Source organism: Piliocolobus tephrosceles, chromosome 4, assembly GCF_002776525.5.
Source record: "Piliocolobus tephrosceles isolate RC106 chromosome 4, ASM277652v3, whole genome shotgun sequence".
Lineage (NCBI taxonomy): Eukaryota > Metazoa > Chordata > Mammalia > Primates > Cercopithecidae > Piliocolobus > Piliocolobus tephrosceles.
In genome coordinates, this window is record NC_045437.1 from 174756904 (window position 1) to 174774961 (window position 18058).

The 18058-nt window shown below is 36.6% G+C and overlaps 1 protein-coding gene across 1 annotated transcript in view; it reads left to right on the forward strand.

Moving 5' to 3' along the window:
* Positions 1 to 17363, forward strand: part of TRIM36 (tripartite motif containing 36) — a 55114-nt gene extending 37751 nt beyond the window's left edge. The window contains exons 5-10 of the mRNA XM_023197646.2: positions 818 to 913; positions 4569 to 4822; positions 5062 to 5186; positions 8332 to 8619; positions 11567 to 11864; positions 15319 to 17363. Of these exons, the coding sequence (XP_023053414.1) occupies positions 818 to 913; positions 4569 to 4822; positions 5062 to 5186; positions 8332 to 8619; positions 11567 to 11864; positions 15319 to 15691 (1434 nt within the window). The 3' untranslated portion in view covers positions 15692 to 17363. The remainder of the gene's footprint in view (positions 1 to 817; positions 914 to 4568; positions 4823 to 5061; positions 5187 to 8331; positions 8620 to 11566; positions 11865 to 15318) is intronic.
* Positions 17364 to 18058: the final 695 nt, after the last annotated feature.

The window sequence follows — 18058 nt, forward strand, 5'->3', positions numbered from 1 at the left end:
CCTGACTGAAATGCTCAGATCGGCCTGTAAGGTCTACAGCTTGAAAGTCATTTTGTGGATGTTCTTGTTCTTATTTAGACTCTGAATACATTTTTCTGTTACAACTTTTTACCCCATGGTGTTTCGGGGCTTTTGTGTTTTGTTTTTTGTGTATTTCCGTGTAGGTTTTCTGGGCAAGACCAGAAATGTCACCAAAACCTATGACGGTATTTCTATGGGAAAGAAACTATACTTACTTCAAAATGTCTGCCTTACAGGCAGACTATTCAGTGAGCTCTGGAAATTGCCTGTTTTTATAAAACTATTTTCATTATTGTGTAATTATTTAATAGGCTGGGATGGACTGTGAATATTATTTTGGAAGGCTCTTTGTTGCTATTCCTATTATGTATAGGTGTGTGTGTGTGTGTGTGTGCACGTGGGTGTTTGTGAGAGTAAATTGTAAAATCTGAAGACAAAACTATTTGAACTGCTGCTCTTCCATTTACTTAGAAGCCTTAGGAGCAGGAGCTCTAGGAATGACAGTGAAACAATAAAAATGTATTATTTTTTATTCAGAAGTTTTGACTATTATTACCTTGTTCTTTTTTTCCAACTGATTCTAATATTTCATACATCCTTTGGCCCTCTGTGCCTAAGGCCATTAACTGTTTAGGTTCATAATGATAATTGCCATAGTTGATTTTATTATCTGTTTATCAGAGGCTGTAGAAGAGGATGAGTCCTGTGTAATTAAAAAAAAAAAACACAAAAAACTCTGCACGGTCTTTGTTAAACTCCCGTTTTGTCCATTTGTGTTATGAATGTGTTTCAACAGGAAAAACTTTCAAAGGATATTGATTACCTTATTGGTAAGGAAAGCCAGGTGAAGAGTCAAATATCTGAACTAAACTTGTTAATGACAGAAACAGAGGTAAGTGGTAAACTATCTTGCATATTTTAAATTATTGTTATTTTATCTAGACATTCACTCATTTGTTCATAAAATCCTGAGAGTATTATGTGAGCTGGGAATACAAAGTTGTGTTAGATTTCGCCCCTGCTTTTCTGGGGCTGTGGAAACAAGTATAAAAAATGAATTACAATGTTGTGCGGTCACTTCTGTGATAGAGCTAGTGATTAAATGACACTGGAACACAGAGGGAAAAATGACTATTTGTGTGGCAACTAACAAGATCTCAAAAGTATGTAATAGTAATATAAGGGAAATGATAGGTTTTACTTATTTTTATTATATTTTTTAAAATTAATAGATCACTTTTGGAAAATGTGCTGTATGCAGATTAGACCAGGTTTATTTTAAATTTCAGGTATTCCTGAGTGTATACCCTATGTATGTTCTCCAAAAGACATATATCAGAATGTTGGTGGCTGCCTTGTTTGTAATTATCACAAAGTGGGATCTACCCGCATGCCCATTAACAGAATAAAAACAGCAATAAGAATGAATGATGTGCGGCTGCACACAGCAGTGGGGATTAATCTTGCAATAATGTTGAAAGGAAGGTGCCAGATACAAAGGAATACGTACGATGTGATTACATTTATAAAAAGTACCAAAAAAGGTGAAACTAGATGATGATGTTAGAGTTGAGGGGTGGGTTAGTGTCCGGAAAGGTTATATGGAGGCTTCTGGGATACTGGTCATGTTCTTTAGTCTGGATTTTCTGTTGGATGCTGGTTATATTGAGTGTGTGGGTAAAGACTCATTAGTCTTTATACTTACATGTACATCTTTCCATTTGTGTATTATATTTTAATAAAAAATTGGAAAAGATAACAGCATTTTAAAAATATAGTAAAAGGGGATTGGGTTGGGTTATTTTAAAAGTCCAGATATTCTTCATTGACTTTGTTGTACACTTGTGTTTCTTCTCCATTTGAAACAAAGTTGAGCCATTACTCCTGATTTTTAGTAATTAAATATAAAAATATCCCAGCTAGTATGACTCTGTTACTTGAAGAAATTTTTTTCCAATATGGGGTGAAATTATTGAGAAATCATGTAAATTAACACCCTTACCAGTAGTGCTTTTGTTTTTAATATTATTTTCCTGATCTTTACTGATTGCATTCACCACCCTGTCAGTCGTTTTTCCATGCAGTTTGGGGTTTTCTTTTTCATATTTTTGTTGGATTAAATGACAGACTGTCTCAACACAAAGCAGATGATCACCTCAGTAGTTTGCTTCAAGGGTTGCATCTTTGATCATTTTATTAATAGCCTTGTTTGTTGGTCCTCTCGGTCCTGCTGCCCTTCACTTCTGAAATAAAGACCGAGAGTCTGTTTTGGGATTTGTCATCAACAGGTTAAAAATTGCAGAACTTAGGTGTCAAGTATTCTTGTAGACACAGATTCCTTGGGATCGTGGGGACATTATTGAGTTGTTTTGTATCATTTGCCTAAGCTGTATCTGCAGGCTTATCAATAAGAATTTTTTTTATGGTAGATAACTTGCCTCCATTCTTGACCTTTACTCAGTGATGGTGGTGATACTGTCTTTTTATCTGTAATTATACTTACCTGGAAAAAAATCTCTATAATGATATTTCTGAGTTTAATGTTGTGATTTGTCAGTGAAATACTATCAACATATCACTCCCTTCTGCTCCTTCTCTTTTAAAAATATGTGGTTTTCAGGGTTAGGAAACAGGAGATCTGGAAAAAATTTCCTTTCATTATATTGGTGTTGGCTGGAAGCCATTGGAAAATGCACAGCACACTTCTGCCATATATTGTCAGCTTTTAAGAATGTTCTTGGCCGGGCGCAGTGGCTCACGCCTATAATCCCAGCACTTTGGGAAGCCGAGGCAGGTGGATCACGAGGTCAGGAGTTTGAGACCAGCCTGGCCACAGGTTTCACATGGCGAAACCCTGTCTCTACTAAAGATACAAGAAAATTAGCCAGGCATGGTGGCGCACGCCTCTAATCACAGTTACTCGGGAGGCTGAGGCAGGAGAATTGCTTGAACCCGGGGGGCGGAGGTTGCAGTGAGCCAAGATCACACCATTGCACTCGGGCCTGGGTGACAGGGCGAGACTCCGTCTCAAAGAAACAAAAAAAAAGCCGGGTGTGGGCTCACGCCTGTAATCGCAGCACTTTGGGAGACTGAGGCAAGCAGATCATGAGGTCAGGAGATCCAGACCATCTTGGCTAACACGGTGAAACCTCGTCTCTACTAAAAATACAAAAAATAATTAAACCGGCATGGTGGCAGGCGCCTGCGGTCCCAACTACTCAGGAGGCTGAGGCAGGAGAATGGTGTGAACCCAGGAGGCGGAGCTTGCAGTGAGCCGAGATTGCGCCACCGCACTACAGCCTGGGCAACACAGCAAGACTCCGTCTCAAAAAAAAAAAAAAGTGTTCTCAAAGACGTTTCTGTTGGCTGCTGTGAGTCTGTTTTAATAACTGCTTAGCAGTGCTTTACCAGTCTTCTCAAATCATGAGCTCTGATTTTATAGGAATTCAGAATGTTTAACCAATACTAGGATCATTTTCTGACAGTTTGTATGAATGTTTATTTACAGTATGTGACATTGTGGTATGTACTTTATGTAAATAACCTTTTAAAATCTCTTCACAAAAACCTAAATGGTTTTTCTTATCCCCTATTTTCAGAAGAGAAAAACAGAAAGAGAAGTGAAATGATTAGCATATGACACAGCTAAGTCAGGATTTAATTATAATTAAATTATATTAATGTGAAGAGGATACTTTTATTTTTATATCTTAGTAAAGAATGTCATATTTTAGAGTTTGGTGGCTAAAACCTTTTTTAGGCTGGGTGCGGTGGCTCACGCCTGTAATCTCAACACTTTGGGAGGCCAAGGAGGGTTGATCACAAATGAGGTCAGGAGATCAAGACCATCCTGGCTAACACCGCAAAGCCCCGTCTCTACTAAAAATATGAAAATAAATTAGCCGGGCATGGTGATACGTGCCTGTAGTCCCAGCTACTTGGGAGGCTGAGGCGGGAGAATCACTTGAACCCAGGAGGCAGAGGTTGCAGTGAGCCGAGATCGCGCCACTGCACTCCAGCTTGGGTGACAGAGAGAGACTCCATCTCAAAAAAACAAAAACCAGAACAACTTTTTAAAAAGTTGGAGTAGCGTAGAAAGAGTTAAAACATTTCTGAATTTGAAATGAATTCAAAGCTCTGGACTTGTGTTTTCCTGTTTTTGGTTAAATCAGTTCATTTCTCCTTCAAATTCCTTTATATACCACTGAAAGATTGTTCTCTTATTTAATTGACTAAATTGTCTATACTGGACTTTGGAGATGAAAAGCTTAAGGAAGTACAATATTATAAAATTACAAAGTAAATCTGAATAAAAGTTGTCATTTGTTCTTTGCTGAATGTATTTGATGCCAAAATATTGTTCTGAAAATTTCAGTCAGATAAAACTTTTTTTCTTTATAATATCTGGGTTGGTTTTCTTGAATTTTGATAATGTTGTCATCACGTAGATGAAATATAATTATGTAGAACTTTGTGGAAAGCCATTTGGGTTTAGCAGAAGAGGCAATGCTTTATCTTAGTGTAATGGAGATATTGTTTTTTCATAGTGTAATGGAGAGAGGGCTAAAGAAGAAGCAATTACACATTTTGAAAAGCTCTTTGAAATTCTGGAAGAGAGAAAATCATCTGTTTTGAAAGCAATTGACTCCTCCAAGAAACTAAGATTAGACAAATTTCAGACTCAAATGGAGGAGTACCAGGGACTTCTAGAGAACAATGGACTTGTGGGATATGCTCAAGAAGTGCTAAAGGAGACGGATCAGTCCTGCTTTGTACAAACAGCAAAGCAGCTCCACCTCAGGTATTCTCTTTTACTTCTAACTTCAGAACCTCTTGAGCAGTTTTATTAAATGCTGCTGTGTGTTCTCACTGTAGCTCTGAGTGGTCCATAATGCTGTGTTAATGTGAGGTACATCTTGCCTCATTCTTAACTTTAATTTTGAATGAAGTGTGAGTTTTATTTTGTTAATCATGTTGCAGATATTTAGTTTGATTTGCCTTCTTGAAGAATCATTTTTTGTATAAAATATCTGTCTGCAGAATACAGAAAGCTACAGAATCTTTGAAGAGCTTTAGACCTGCAGCTCAGACTTCTTTTGAAGACTATGTTGTTAATACGTCTAAACAAACAGAACTTCTTGGAGAATTATCTTTTTTCTCTAGTGGTAAGTCTTAATGAAGGCGAAAACCTCATTCTTTTTGTCTGAATTTATATTGTGTGGAAGAAAACACAAGTTCTCTTAAATTTAACATTATAAAACAGTATATCACTTGCCCAGGACTGTCGTAGCATCCTGAAATCATATCCTATTTATGTTTTTGTAACTGTATTTTTATGCACAAAAACTATGTTTCATTAGTTTGTGTGTTTTTAAACATTGCATAAATAACATGTTGTATGTATTCTTTTTGTAAATTCTTTTTTAGAAAATTAACGTAAATATTTGTTAATATGTGAAATTTTGGTTTAAAGTGATATTTTAACTGTTTACAGTATTTCATAAGTAAATAAATCATTTTCCTACTAAGATACTTTTTTCTATTTTTTTCCTCTTTTATAAAGCAATGCTATATTGCACATCCTTGTCAGAATTTTGGGGGCAAGTGTATGTGAGTTTCTCGGACAGAAGCCTAGAGATGGAATCTGCAGGCTGTTTACATTGCTGTATTAGTTTGCTGGGGCTACAGTGACAAAAGTACCATAGATTGAGTGGCTCAAACAAGTTAATTTTCTTACATTTCTAGAGACTAGAAGTAGGAGATCAGGGTGTTGGCAGGGTTGGTTTCTTCTGAACTGCTCCTCTTGGTTGATACATGGCTGTCTTCTCCCTGTGTCTTCACATGGTCCTTCGTTTGTGTGTGTGTGTGTGATCTAATCTTCTCTTTTTATAAGGACACTGGTCATATTGGAGTAGGGCCCATTCTAATGACCTGATTTTAATTTGATTTCCTCTTTAAAGACCCTATTTTAAAATACAGTCACATTCTGAGGTACATACTGGGGTTTAGGACTTCAGCTTGTGACTTTCCAGGGGCGGGGGTGGGGCCTGGGGGCCTGGGGAAGGATGCAGTTCAGCCCGTAACACTTGCTTATGTTTCTGTTTTGCTACTCCCTAGCAGGCAGGTCTTCCTTGCCTGTTTTTCTTCTGCTTACCTCATTCCTCTCCCTAGGATTTCTCTTCTAGTAATGGTGAACAATTACAGTCCTTAGAAAGATATGCTTATAGTCTAATTACTTTATAGGTACAGATTTGTAGATTTGTGTGTTAATAAAGGACATTTGTCTTGTTAAAAGTTTAAAACTCTGAAGGATTACTGTGACCTCTTTTTCAAATCTGTGCCTGAATCTGGTATTTATTATGATTACCTTATTTTTTCAAAGATACTTGTCATCACTTAAAATGCTGATTGTATTTCATACACTATACTGTGTTTCCAAAATGTATACTTGAATAGTATATATACAAATATATTTTTGCTTACCTGTGAGTCCTAAGTCCTCCCTCCCTGTGGATCCCAAAGTGGTTGCTGGAAAGGTGAGGTTGAGGGTGGGTGATCCTGGGTTATGCCATTGTCTAGCAAGGAAACAGATGGATGAGAATGGGATAGTAGTCACCTAGCTTCTGGCTGATGGATCTTCCCCTCACTTTTTGCTACATGCTTTTTTTGTTTTTTTTGAAAGCTTTCAAAAAAACAAAGAAAAAGGGTATGGGGTAGGGGGCATACTATTTGTGTTATTCTGTAACTTTTTTTTAATTTTAAAATGTATTTTGGGTAACTTTCCAGAACTCATATGGCTGCATAACGTGCAGTTGTGTAACGGCAGCATATGCAGACATGCTTATACATCGGGGAGTAAGGAGAGGAGAGAGACTGCTGCTGCCTACTCATGTCCTCCTCTGTGATTTGACATACGTGTGTGTGTAGCTTTTATAGCATACTGTTCTTAGCATATGATTCCAGCAGTTAAGCTTAGGAATTGGCTCTATAGAAAGGACTATGCATATGAACAAAGATTTAGCTTTTAATCATTTTATTTTTAGTGAAAAACCGGAAACCTGTTTCCAAAACTGAACAGTTAAATGTTGATATATCCATGTAGTAGTATCCAGTTGAGGGGAAAATACCGGCAGGATCTATACAAAAGGGTTAGAGTAAAATCTTTTAATGTGTATCTTTTAGTTTCTGATTTCCTTACAAAAATATGTATCACGATTCTATTCAGAAAAATTAATTTGCTTTGCAACTCTACAGAATAAAATATGAAAAGAAACGATATTCATTGAGAGGCCGGGCACCGGTGGCTTACGCCTGTAATCCTAGTACTTGGGAGGCCAAGGTGGGCAGATCACAGGGTCAGGAGATCGAGACCATCCTGGCTAATGTGGTGAAACCCCGTCTGTACTAAAAAACTCAAAAAATTAGAGTGGCGTGGTGGCACGTACCTATAATCCGAGCTACTTGGGAGACTGAGGCAGGAGAATCACTTGAACCTGGCAGGCGGAGGCTGGAGTGAGCTGAGATCACGCCACTGCACTCCAGCCTGAAAAACAGAGCAAGACTCTGTCTCAAAAAAAAAAAAAAAAAAAAATTCATTGAGAATTTGATATTCTTACCAGACTTAGATTTCAAAATATTAAAATAATAGTTTGTTTAGGGAAGGACTTAGGTAAAAAAAAAATTCAAGTCATGGGCTGTTATTCAGTAGGTAGAAGGCGTGTGGTTAAAAAAAATTTACTTGTGGCTTTGAGTCAGTTTTTTTTAATTACTATTATTTCTTCTTTCAGTTACAAATATAGATATACCTTTTAAATATAAAATATATTTAAAAATTTAATATATTTAATTTTGTGCTTTCTTATAGTATTATAAATTTAGAAAATTATTGGACAGTATAGAAATCAGTAAATAGCCAGGCGCGGTGGCTGACGCCTGTAATCCCAGCACTTTGGGAGGCTGAGGTGGGCCGATCACGAGGTCAAGAGATCGAGACCATCCTGGCTAACACGGTGAAACCCCGTCTCTACTAAAAATACAAAAAATTAGCTGGGTGTTGTGGCAGAAGCCTGTAGTCCCAGCTACTCGGGAGGCTGAGGCAGGAGAATGGCATGAACCTGGGAGCTGGAGCTTGCCGTGAACCGAGATCGTGCCACTGCATTTCTGCCTGGGAGATAGTGAGACTCCGTCTGGAAGAAAAAAAAAAAAAAAAAAAAATCAGTAAATATTGTTTATATGTTATTTTTTGAGGAAAAACACTGGTTTTCAAATGTCAGTATTTTAATGTTGTTTTCTCTTTCATAATTCTTTCAGGCATAGATGTGCCAGAGATCAATGAGGAACAGAGCAAAGTTTATAACAATGCCTTGATAAATTGGCACCATCCAGAAAAGGATAAAGCTGATAGCTATGTTCTTGAATATCGGAAAATCAGTAGAGAAGATGAAATGTCATGGAATGAGATAGAAGTGTGTGGAACAAGTAAAATAATTCAAGACTTGGAAAACAGTAGTACCTATGCTTTCAGAGTAAGAGCTTACAAGGGTTCAATCTGTAGTCCTTGTAGCAGAGAATTCATTCTTCATACTCCTCCAGCTCCAGGTATGGTGAATATCAGGAATAAAAAAAGCATAGAGTTGCACGAGACCTTGATGAAATAAACTAGTCAGTATCTCCATGTAGACCTGCATTGAAACCAGCTCTTGTTTTTAAAAGACTCCAGAAAAGTAGCTTCTGTCCCAACTGGAATTTAGAAATGAACTGAGTACTCGAATTTTACCTTGTAGGCTGAGAACAGGATTAGGTTTTAACTGATATCAGACAGAGAAAAACATGGAAGGAAGAAATTCGGGTGAGCAGAGCTATTAAGTTGGGATTAAAATAGCATAAATGGTACTTTACAAGTTTTAAATACATAATTCTGTATTTTTGGTTAGTTTATGGAAATCTCTAAAGCACAAGATCTAGGTTGGTATTTTCAAAATTTATTGGTGTAATATCCTAAAATATAATTTTGATTTAACCTAATTCTGATTTGTCTGGATTTTTTATCTAACTTGGCAGTTCTCAGCTAATAGGGATGGAAGCCATATATTAGAACCACATGAATAACTTTTCCTCCCGCGCTAAAAGCTCCTCATGCCCAGTCATCGCCCCCTCCCTTCCCAAGTTAAAAACCACTGATACTACATATAGAGCGCCTGAAGATTTTTATAGAATGAGAATGACTTTAAAGGTTCATTGATGTTCCCTATGATGTCTCCATGAACAAGGGATATTTAGAACCAAAGTTGTGCTCAGCCCGGTTAGCAGCAACACATTTTCCCCCTTCAGTCACTGCCTCACAGATGCCTTTCGTGGGATTTTAGGCCCACTGCTCCCTGCCTGTTTTTAGTGTCTTATGTACCCATATTTTCTGCACTCTCTCCTCTTTCTTCCTTTTTTCTTCAAAATAGAAAAGCACAATTTGTTTTTCATGCACATTGTGGCTTTTAAAAAATTGGAATGCAAACATGTAAGATTGGCTAAAATTTCTTAAATTTTAATAAAATCCAATAGAGAGTTTTGGGATGAATTTGCAAGTATTAAGTATTTTATGGTTTATGCTATTTCTGCTTCCTTTTCTAGTCTTTCTGCGTGAAATGGTAGAAAACCCTGGACATAATCGCTGTTTTCAGTCACATAGTGGAGGGGGAGGGAGGAGAGGAGTGTTAAGGGTTGTCTTCCTTTTTATGAGAGAAGATACATGACTAGGGTGACCCTTTAAATTTATCTTGCAAACTGGGAGACTTTTGAGATTGAGAGCAAAGCACAAATAATCATGCCAGGAAAATAGGCATTAGCAGATTAGCAGGAAGAATGGTCGGCTCACATGTTGGTAATGGTTGTCCTTTGCTAGCAGCCTTTTTTTTTTTTTTGGAGGTGGAGTCTGGCGGTTCTGTCACCCAAGCTAGGGTGCAGTGGCACCATCTCAGCTCACTAACTCACTGCAACCTCTGTCTCCTGGGTTCAAGCAATTCTTCTGCCTCAGCCTCCTGAGTAGTAGCTGGGGTTACAGACGCAGGCCAGCATGCCTGGCTAATTTTTGTATTTTAATAAAGCCAGGTTTCACCATGTTGGCCAGGCTGGTCTCAAAACTCCTAACCTCAAGTGATCCGCCCACCCTGACCTCCCAAAGTGCTGGCATTATAGGCGTGAGCCACCATGCCCAGCTGCTAGCAGCCTGTTTAAAAAAAATACATATAGAGAGAGAGATGGGGTCTCACTGTGTTGTCTATGCTGGCCTCAAACTCCTGAACTCAAGCAATCCTCCTGCCTCCCATGTAGCTAGGACTAAAGGTGTGCACAGCAATGCCTGGAGGTCATTTTTTTAAATTGGGAAGTAATAAAGAAAAATGCATTATCTTAACAGTTTTTAAGTATACAGCTCATTGGCATTAAGTACATTTACAGTATTGTTCAACTATCACCACTTGTATCTCCTTAACTTTTATTATTCTAAACTGAAACCCTGTACCCATTAAACAGTTACTCCTGTTTCCCCTCTCCCCAGAGGCTGGTAACTTCGATTCTAATTTCTGTCTCTCTGAATGTGCCTATTCTAGGTATCTCATATAACTGGAATAATGCAATATTTGTCCTTTTACATCTGGCTTATTTATCCATGTTGTAGCATGTATCCAAATTCATCCATGTTGTAGCACGCATCCAAATTTATCCATACATGTTGTAGGATGTATCCAAATGTATGTATCCAAATTTATCCATGTTGTAGCATGTATCCCAATCTTTCCTTTTTAAGGCTGAATAATATTCCATTGTTTGTATATACCACATTTTCTTTGTTCATCTGTTGATGGACTTTGGTTGTTTCCCCATTGGCTAGCAGCCAATGTTATGCTTAATATATTTGAATCAATATAGACTTATGGAAGTAGTATCATCATTCTGTAGATGAAGAAATTAAAGTGTGGATCAAACTCTAGTTAAATGCTTGAGCAGGATTCACACCCAGGTCTCTCTCAACCCAAAAGCTGTGTTTTTGTTTTTATTTTTGTTTTTTTTTTTTTACACTGTCCCATGTTTCTTATGTCTGCCATGCTGGTTGATACAGAAAAGCTTTATTAAAATAGCTAAAGTGTCCCAAGTTGACAAAACTTACAATAAGAAAATATAGAGCTATTTATGAAAATATACAACTCTTTAGTATTTTTTATCTTTAATAAATATAAACGAACAAATTCAGTAAGTGTGAAATACCTGATAGATTTGCAATCTGTATTCCACAGAGCTGTTTTTATAAATTTTCACATGTATTTAAAATATTTTCATCTGCTTTTTGAGATTTCTGAAGATTTTTAGGTAGAGAATATAATGGGTAGGATATATTGCGAAGTTGGGTTTGGTTTGTCATAGTTGTCTGGTGTAGTGTGACACCTCCTTCCTGCTTGCTGTCTCTCTTCAGTAATTTCTGTAAGAAAACCTATCGGATTTACCAACTAGAGCAATGATGATTTTTAGCCTCATATTAATTTTAAGCTCTATTTAGTTTTCAGCTTTCTCTTTGATGAAAAATGTGGCTATAATAATGAACACCTCCTGCTGAACTTGAAGAGAGACCGTGTAGAGAGTAGAGCTGGATTTAATCTTCTGCTTGCTGCAGAACGCATCCAAGTGGGTTATTACACAAGCTTAGACTACATCATCGGAGATACTGGCATTACAAAAGGAAAACACTTCTGGGCCTTCCGTGTGGAACCGTATTCATACCTGGTAAAAGTGGGAGTTGCTTCTAGTGATAAACTACAAGAATGGCTCCGTTCTCCCCGGGATGCAGTTAGTCCAAGGTAGGTTTTTGTATTGATCTAGAACTTGATAATTTTTGAAAGTAAGCCTGAAAATAGATTTGACTTTATTACATTTGGAGTATACATTTCTTATTTCTTAGATTCTAGTATTTTGGCTGTGACTTGATTGAGAAAAGGAGCCGGGTGTTCTTGTAATCACACATTGAGTAAGGAGAGTTAGCAGTTACATTTTAATATCATGAAGAAATCTGTTTTGGATATCTCTTGATTATGATATAGCTTCACAGTTTTAAATTTTGAAAGTCTTTTGCATTTTACCCAAATTATGTGATAAAAATTACCCAGGTGTGTAATACAATGCCTCTAATTGTCATACTTCACAATTAAGTTGTTCTTTTCTTATGGGACACAGTTTCTTTAAACTTTCCCTTAAGTCCTTTTCAAAACTGGGTCATGGTAGACATATTTCCACAGCAAAGACTTCCAGTTTCTTAAGAGGTTGACTAATGAAGATTGTGCAGTTTAGTTCTTTTAGACGGAGTAAGGTCAACTAGCTTTGAAAAATAATTTTTGACCACTCATGTGAACAGTGTCCCAGCTTAACAGTCTGAATGATAGGAAAAGCTTTTTGCAGAAAGGTGAAAAATTTATATAATGCTGAAAATTGTAACAGTAAAACATAGTGGCATGTCCACTTGCTAGAAAATTCGTATTAATGTTTAAAAAGTTCATAACATGAGAAAGAAGTGGAGAAACCTAATAAACATTGTTGATGCAGTATTATCCAAAATATATAAAAAGCAACATAGGCATATTGAAAAAAATGGGGAACATGTTTCAAAATATTCTGTAAGTTTTTATTGTTTTATGATAAAGGCGAAAAAGCTTCATAATCTTTGTTTGCCTCATACATTCATGTTGAAATTCCAACCAGGAAATAGAGTTCTTGGGACAAGAATGAAACATGCTTTTTTCTCTTGCATTATTTTACAGTGCTCGTATATTTCACTTAGCCTGGTAATTCCTTGGTTTAGGGCATACATCTTATCTTTGTATTTTCTTTTTTTTCTTTTATTTATTTATTTTTTCTTTTGAGACGGAGTTTTGCTCTTGTTGCCCAGGCTGGAGTGCAATGGCGCGATCTTAGCTCACCGCAACCTCCGCCTCTTGGGTTCAAGTGATTCTCCTGCCTCAGCCTCCCAAATAGCTGGGATTATAGGCATGCACCACAACACCCAGCTAATTTTTTGTATTTTTAGTAGAGACGGGATTTCTCCCTGTTGGTCAGGCTAGTCTTGAACTCCCAACCTTAGGTGATCCACCTGCCTCGGCCTCCCAAAGTTCTGGGATTACAGGAGTGAGCCACGGCGCCCAGCCTGTATTTTCTTATACAGTTTTGTGTTAGCTTAGCAACAGGAATATGTTCTGAGAAATATATTGCAAGGCAATTTCGTTGTTGCGAGAACATCATAGAGTGTTCTTACGCAGACTTAGATGGAATAGTCTGCTACACACTTAGGCTATGTGGAACAGTCTTTTGGTCCTGGAATACAAACCTGTACAGCATGTACTGTAATACTGTAGGCAATTTTAATACAATGGTAAGTATTTGTATATCTAAACATAGAAAAGGTACAGTAAAAATAAATTATAAAAGATAAAAAATTGTATGCTTGTGTAGGGCACTTACCATGAATGCAGCTTGCAGGACTGGAAGTTCTCTGGGTGCATCCATGAGTGAATTTGAAGGCCTAGGACATTGCTGCACACTACTGTAAACTTTATAAACACACTATATACTCAGGCTGCACTAAATTTATGTAAATATATTCTTCTTTAAGAAATTAACCTTAGCTTTATAAGCTTTCAATTAAAAAAAAGTTTTTAACTCTCTTGTAGGCACACTTAGCTTAAAACACTAACACATTGTACATGTATATACATTTTTTATACATCTATATACATTTTTTTTTTGAGATGGAGTTTTGCTTTTGTTGCCCAGGCTGGAGTGCAATGGCGTGATCTCAGCTCACCACAATCTCCACCTCCCGGATTCAAGCGATTCTCCTGCCTCAGCCTCCCGACTAGCTGGGATTACAGGTGTGCGCCACCACGCCCAGCTAATTTTGTATTTTTAGTAGAGATGAGGTTTCCCTATGTCAGTCAGGCTGGTCCTGACCTCAAGTGATCACCCTCCTCAGCCTCCCAAAGTGCTGGATTACAGACGTGAGCTACCACGCCTGGCCCAAAAGAAAATTTCTATAGCCTTGTTCTACAAGTTTTTTTTTTTAATTTTTAAAATTTTTAACATTTTAAGCATTTTTGTTAAAAATGAAGACACAAACATAATATCCTATCCAGGGTCAAGATCATCAATATCGCTGTTTTCCACTTCCACGTCTTGTCCCACTGGAAGGTCTTCAGGGGCAGTAACATGCAAGGAGCTGTCATTCCTAGGATAAGAGTGCCGCCTTCTGGAAAACCTCCTGAAGGGCCTGCCTGAGGCTGTTTTACAGTTAACATTTTTTTTAATAAAGAGAAGGAGTAAATCTACAATAACAGTAAAAACATTGTATAATAAATACATGAGCCCGTAACAGTCACTTATTAAATATTGCATAATGTACATAATTGTACGTGTTACACTTTTGGTTAACAACTGGAAGCACAGGTTTGTTTATAACAGTATCACCACAAACATGTAACGGGTTATACTACAGCCTTACAGTGGCTACCACGTCACTAAGCTATAGGAATGTATTTATTTATTTGTTTGTTTGTTTATTTATTTATTTAAGACAAGGTCTTGCTGTGTCGCTGAGACTGCAGTGCCGTGGCGCTATCTCGATCCACTGCAGCTTCTATTTCCTGGGTTCAAGTGATTCTTGTGCCTCAGCCTCCTGAGTAGCTGGGACTGCAAGCATACACCACCATGCCTGGCTAATTTTTGTATTTTTAGTAGAGATAGGGTTTTGCCATGTTGGCCAGGTTGGTCTCGAACTCCTGGCCTCAAGTGGTACACCTGCCTTGGCCTCCCAGAGTGCTGGGATTACAGGCATGAGCCACTGCGCCCAACTAAAATATTTTAGTTTCATTATAATCTTATGGGACCACTGTGGTATATGAGGTCTGTTGTTGACTGAAATGTTATGTGGTGCATGATTGTGTATGATTCTGTGCTATAAAAATTTAACATTTGATCAGTTCCTTGACTGCCCTCTTCTCCCTCACCTTTTGGAAGGCTAAATGATTTTCTAGGGTTTCACTTGTATATGTAACTAAAGCAGTGTTTAATGACAGGGAATTTGGGGCTGAGTGGTATAATTCTAAATTGCAATATGTCATTTTTATGTTTTTGATTTTGTTGTAATAGAAAGCTTTTGATGTAAAAATTATTTTAACTTTATATCAGTGTATATTATCCTGTGAAAATGCTTTGAAGATACTTAGATCTGTGGTTGAAGATACAGATACTTTGTGTATTGTGTTTCAGATATGAGCAAGACAGTGGGCATGACAGTGGAAGCGAGGATGCCGGTTTCGATTCTTCACAACCGTTTACCTTGGTTACTATAGGCATGAAGAAATTTTTTATACCCAAGTCACCTACTTCTTCTAATGAACCTGAAAATAGAGTTCTCCCTATGCCAACAAGTATTGGGATTTTCCTTGACTATGATAAAGGCAAAGTAAGTTTCTATGATATGGATCACATGAAATGTCTTTACGAGCGCCAGGTGGACTGTTCACATACGCTGTATCCAGCATTTGCATTAATGGGCAGTGGAGGAATTCAGCTTGAAGAACCCATCACAGCAAAATATTTGGAATACCAAGAGGACATGCAGTTGAAACATCTGATGTGACTCAGGACAAAAACTGAACAAAGCAATGCCTTAGCGTTAACCTTCGTAACTAATTACATATCGCTGAGTGTTCTGTCACCACACGTGTTTGAGTATGATTCTTCTTGAAATACAGAAAATCTAAACAGTCTTGTGTCTTCTATGTCATTGTTCTGCTTTTCACCAATGATGAAAGTGAAGGTGTTCTTTCCAAGTTAATACTGAAATGGTTAGCTTTTACTTTATGTACAGGATATCTAATTTATTTCTGTCAGCTGGTGTTGCTGACACTTTCCTGATGGGGGGGATGCAAAAGTATTTATTATGCTTCTCTTGTGTTTGATTTTTCATGTTGATATCATGTTTATGTCCTAAGAGAAGATATTTTTTAAATGCCTTATGGATAGGAATTAGTACAAGCAATGTGTCTTGCATTTGTTTTCGGTAGGAAAACAGAGCTCTAGATAGGGAAAAAGAAAAACACCATAAAAATGGTAGGATATTTAAGTGGAAAATTATGTATTTTAAAGTGTGTAACTATTAAAAGTATATTGCCTAGAAAAGGAATACTACTGTTTTGTTAAGACCACAAACTGTATTGTTAAGGACATTTGAAGAGTCTGCTTAGCTGTAACACTCATTTACCAGCATGGGTAGTAAGCATGGTTTCTTGCAGAAAACACAAAGTTCTCGGCTAACACATTAAACTTATCACTTTATATGCTTTTTTTCAAAGAAATTTATCTTCAGTTTTTTTTCTGTGGAAATATTTGTTCTTATATCAAAGAATTATTTTTCAGATATATTGGTAAAGATGGACTGATATTAAAGTCATATTTATTCTTTTACCCCCTTACTGTGTTTTGTGATTTTCATTTTTGGCCCAATTATTACGTATCAGGTTTTCCTGGTTTATATTTACATGTTTGAAAAGTTCATTATATATTTTAGTAGCATTACATATATTATCAATTTTTATAACATTGTTCACTTATGTGACATTTTTCAGTTTCTCATTGGTAATAAGCATTTCTAATATAAGCCAGTAAAAATACAAATTTAATTACTTAGAAATGGTAACTAAGATCACAATGACTGTGTACCCTTTAAAATATCTTTTAATTTGAAGAATTATTCTATCTAAATTGTGTGTTTTTGAAAGGTGTTCTTACAAGTAGGTGGTTTTTATTTAAACTACTTATTTTTTTGAAGTTAAAATGTTTAGAAACTACTGTTATGCATTGTAGCAGTAATCATTTATGGAATGCTTTTGACATGTTTTAGCAGAGTAACCAAACTTTTGGGCCTGTTTTTTTTGGTTGTCCTTGTTGTTTTATTTTTAATGAAAATCTGTTACTCAGGCTGGTAGCATTAAATTAGCTTTTTACCCTCAAGTAGAAAATATCATGGAGAATTTCGGTGTTTAGCAGGCTGTTAATTTCCCGTCTGTGAATAGCACTTTATGACGTAGGCTAAACGAAGCAAATAATGCAGTGTTATGTGGATCATTGTGCAATAAAGCTGCTAAAGTCACATTTGTGGTTAAGTTTGATACTCAAGCCTTGTACAAGCACATAATCATGTAGACATTTTTAAATATGAAGCTTTAACAGGAATAGGATAGCCGTTTCAAACATTGTGCAATTGTAAATAAGTTGTGTTTCTTTCATTTTTAATAAAAAGTTAAAAAGAATTCAAATGTAATTATTCAAATCTGCATTCCAGGAATTTTTAGTATGTTTACATGAAAAGTTGAAAGAAATTGATTATGAAAACATGATTAGCTGTACATAATAACTCAGAGCTACAGTTTTATATGAAATCATTTTGAACGTTTATTAGCTTAATTTCTGTGGAAGTGATTATTAAAGAAGTTTAACATAAAACTTCAATTGTTTCATATATTAAATTGTTTAATATTTCTTTTCTGATACATAATAGATCAGGTTTTGACCAGATGAGCGGTCCTTTATTCACATTCATACTCTTTGATCTGCGATTCTGGTAGTTGTGGTGGGTTGTGGATCACAATGAATCGTTACTAATGCTTGATGGGTCTTAAAGTTTTTTCTTTCAAGGCTATCCCTATGATTCTCAATAATTTAATTGTCATGTGCACAGTTGCTCTCTTGAAAATAGTAGGAGTCAGAGCTATCTCCTTTTGGGGACTGAACATAATCTGGGCCTGTTAAATCTCTTGCCACAGCCCATAATCTGATAAGGCCCTGGAAGTGTGTCTCGTGTGGAAATATAATCAATTGTATTGCTACAGTATTATAGGCAAAAATACTCTTAAGAAAGAAATTATGTTATACCAGACAAGATTTGCATTCATTTTAAAGGAGTTTTATCTGCTTGTTGATGGGAATATCCTAAAATTAGAGATTT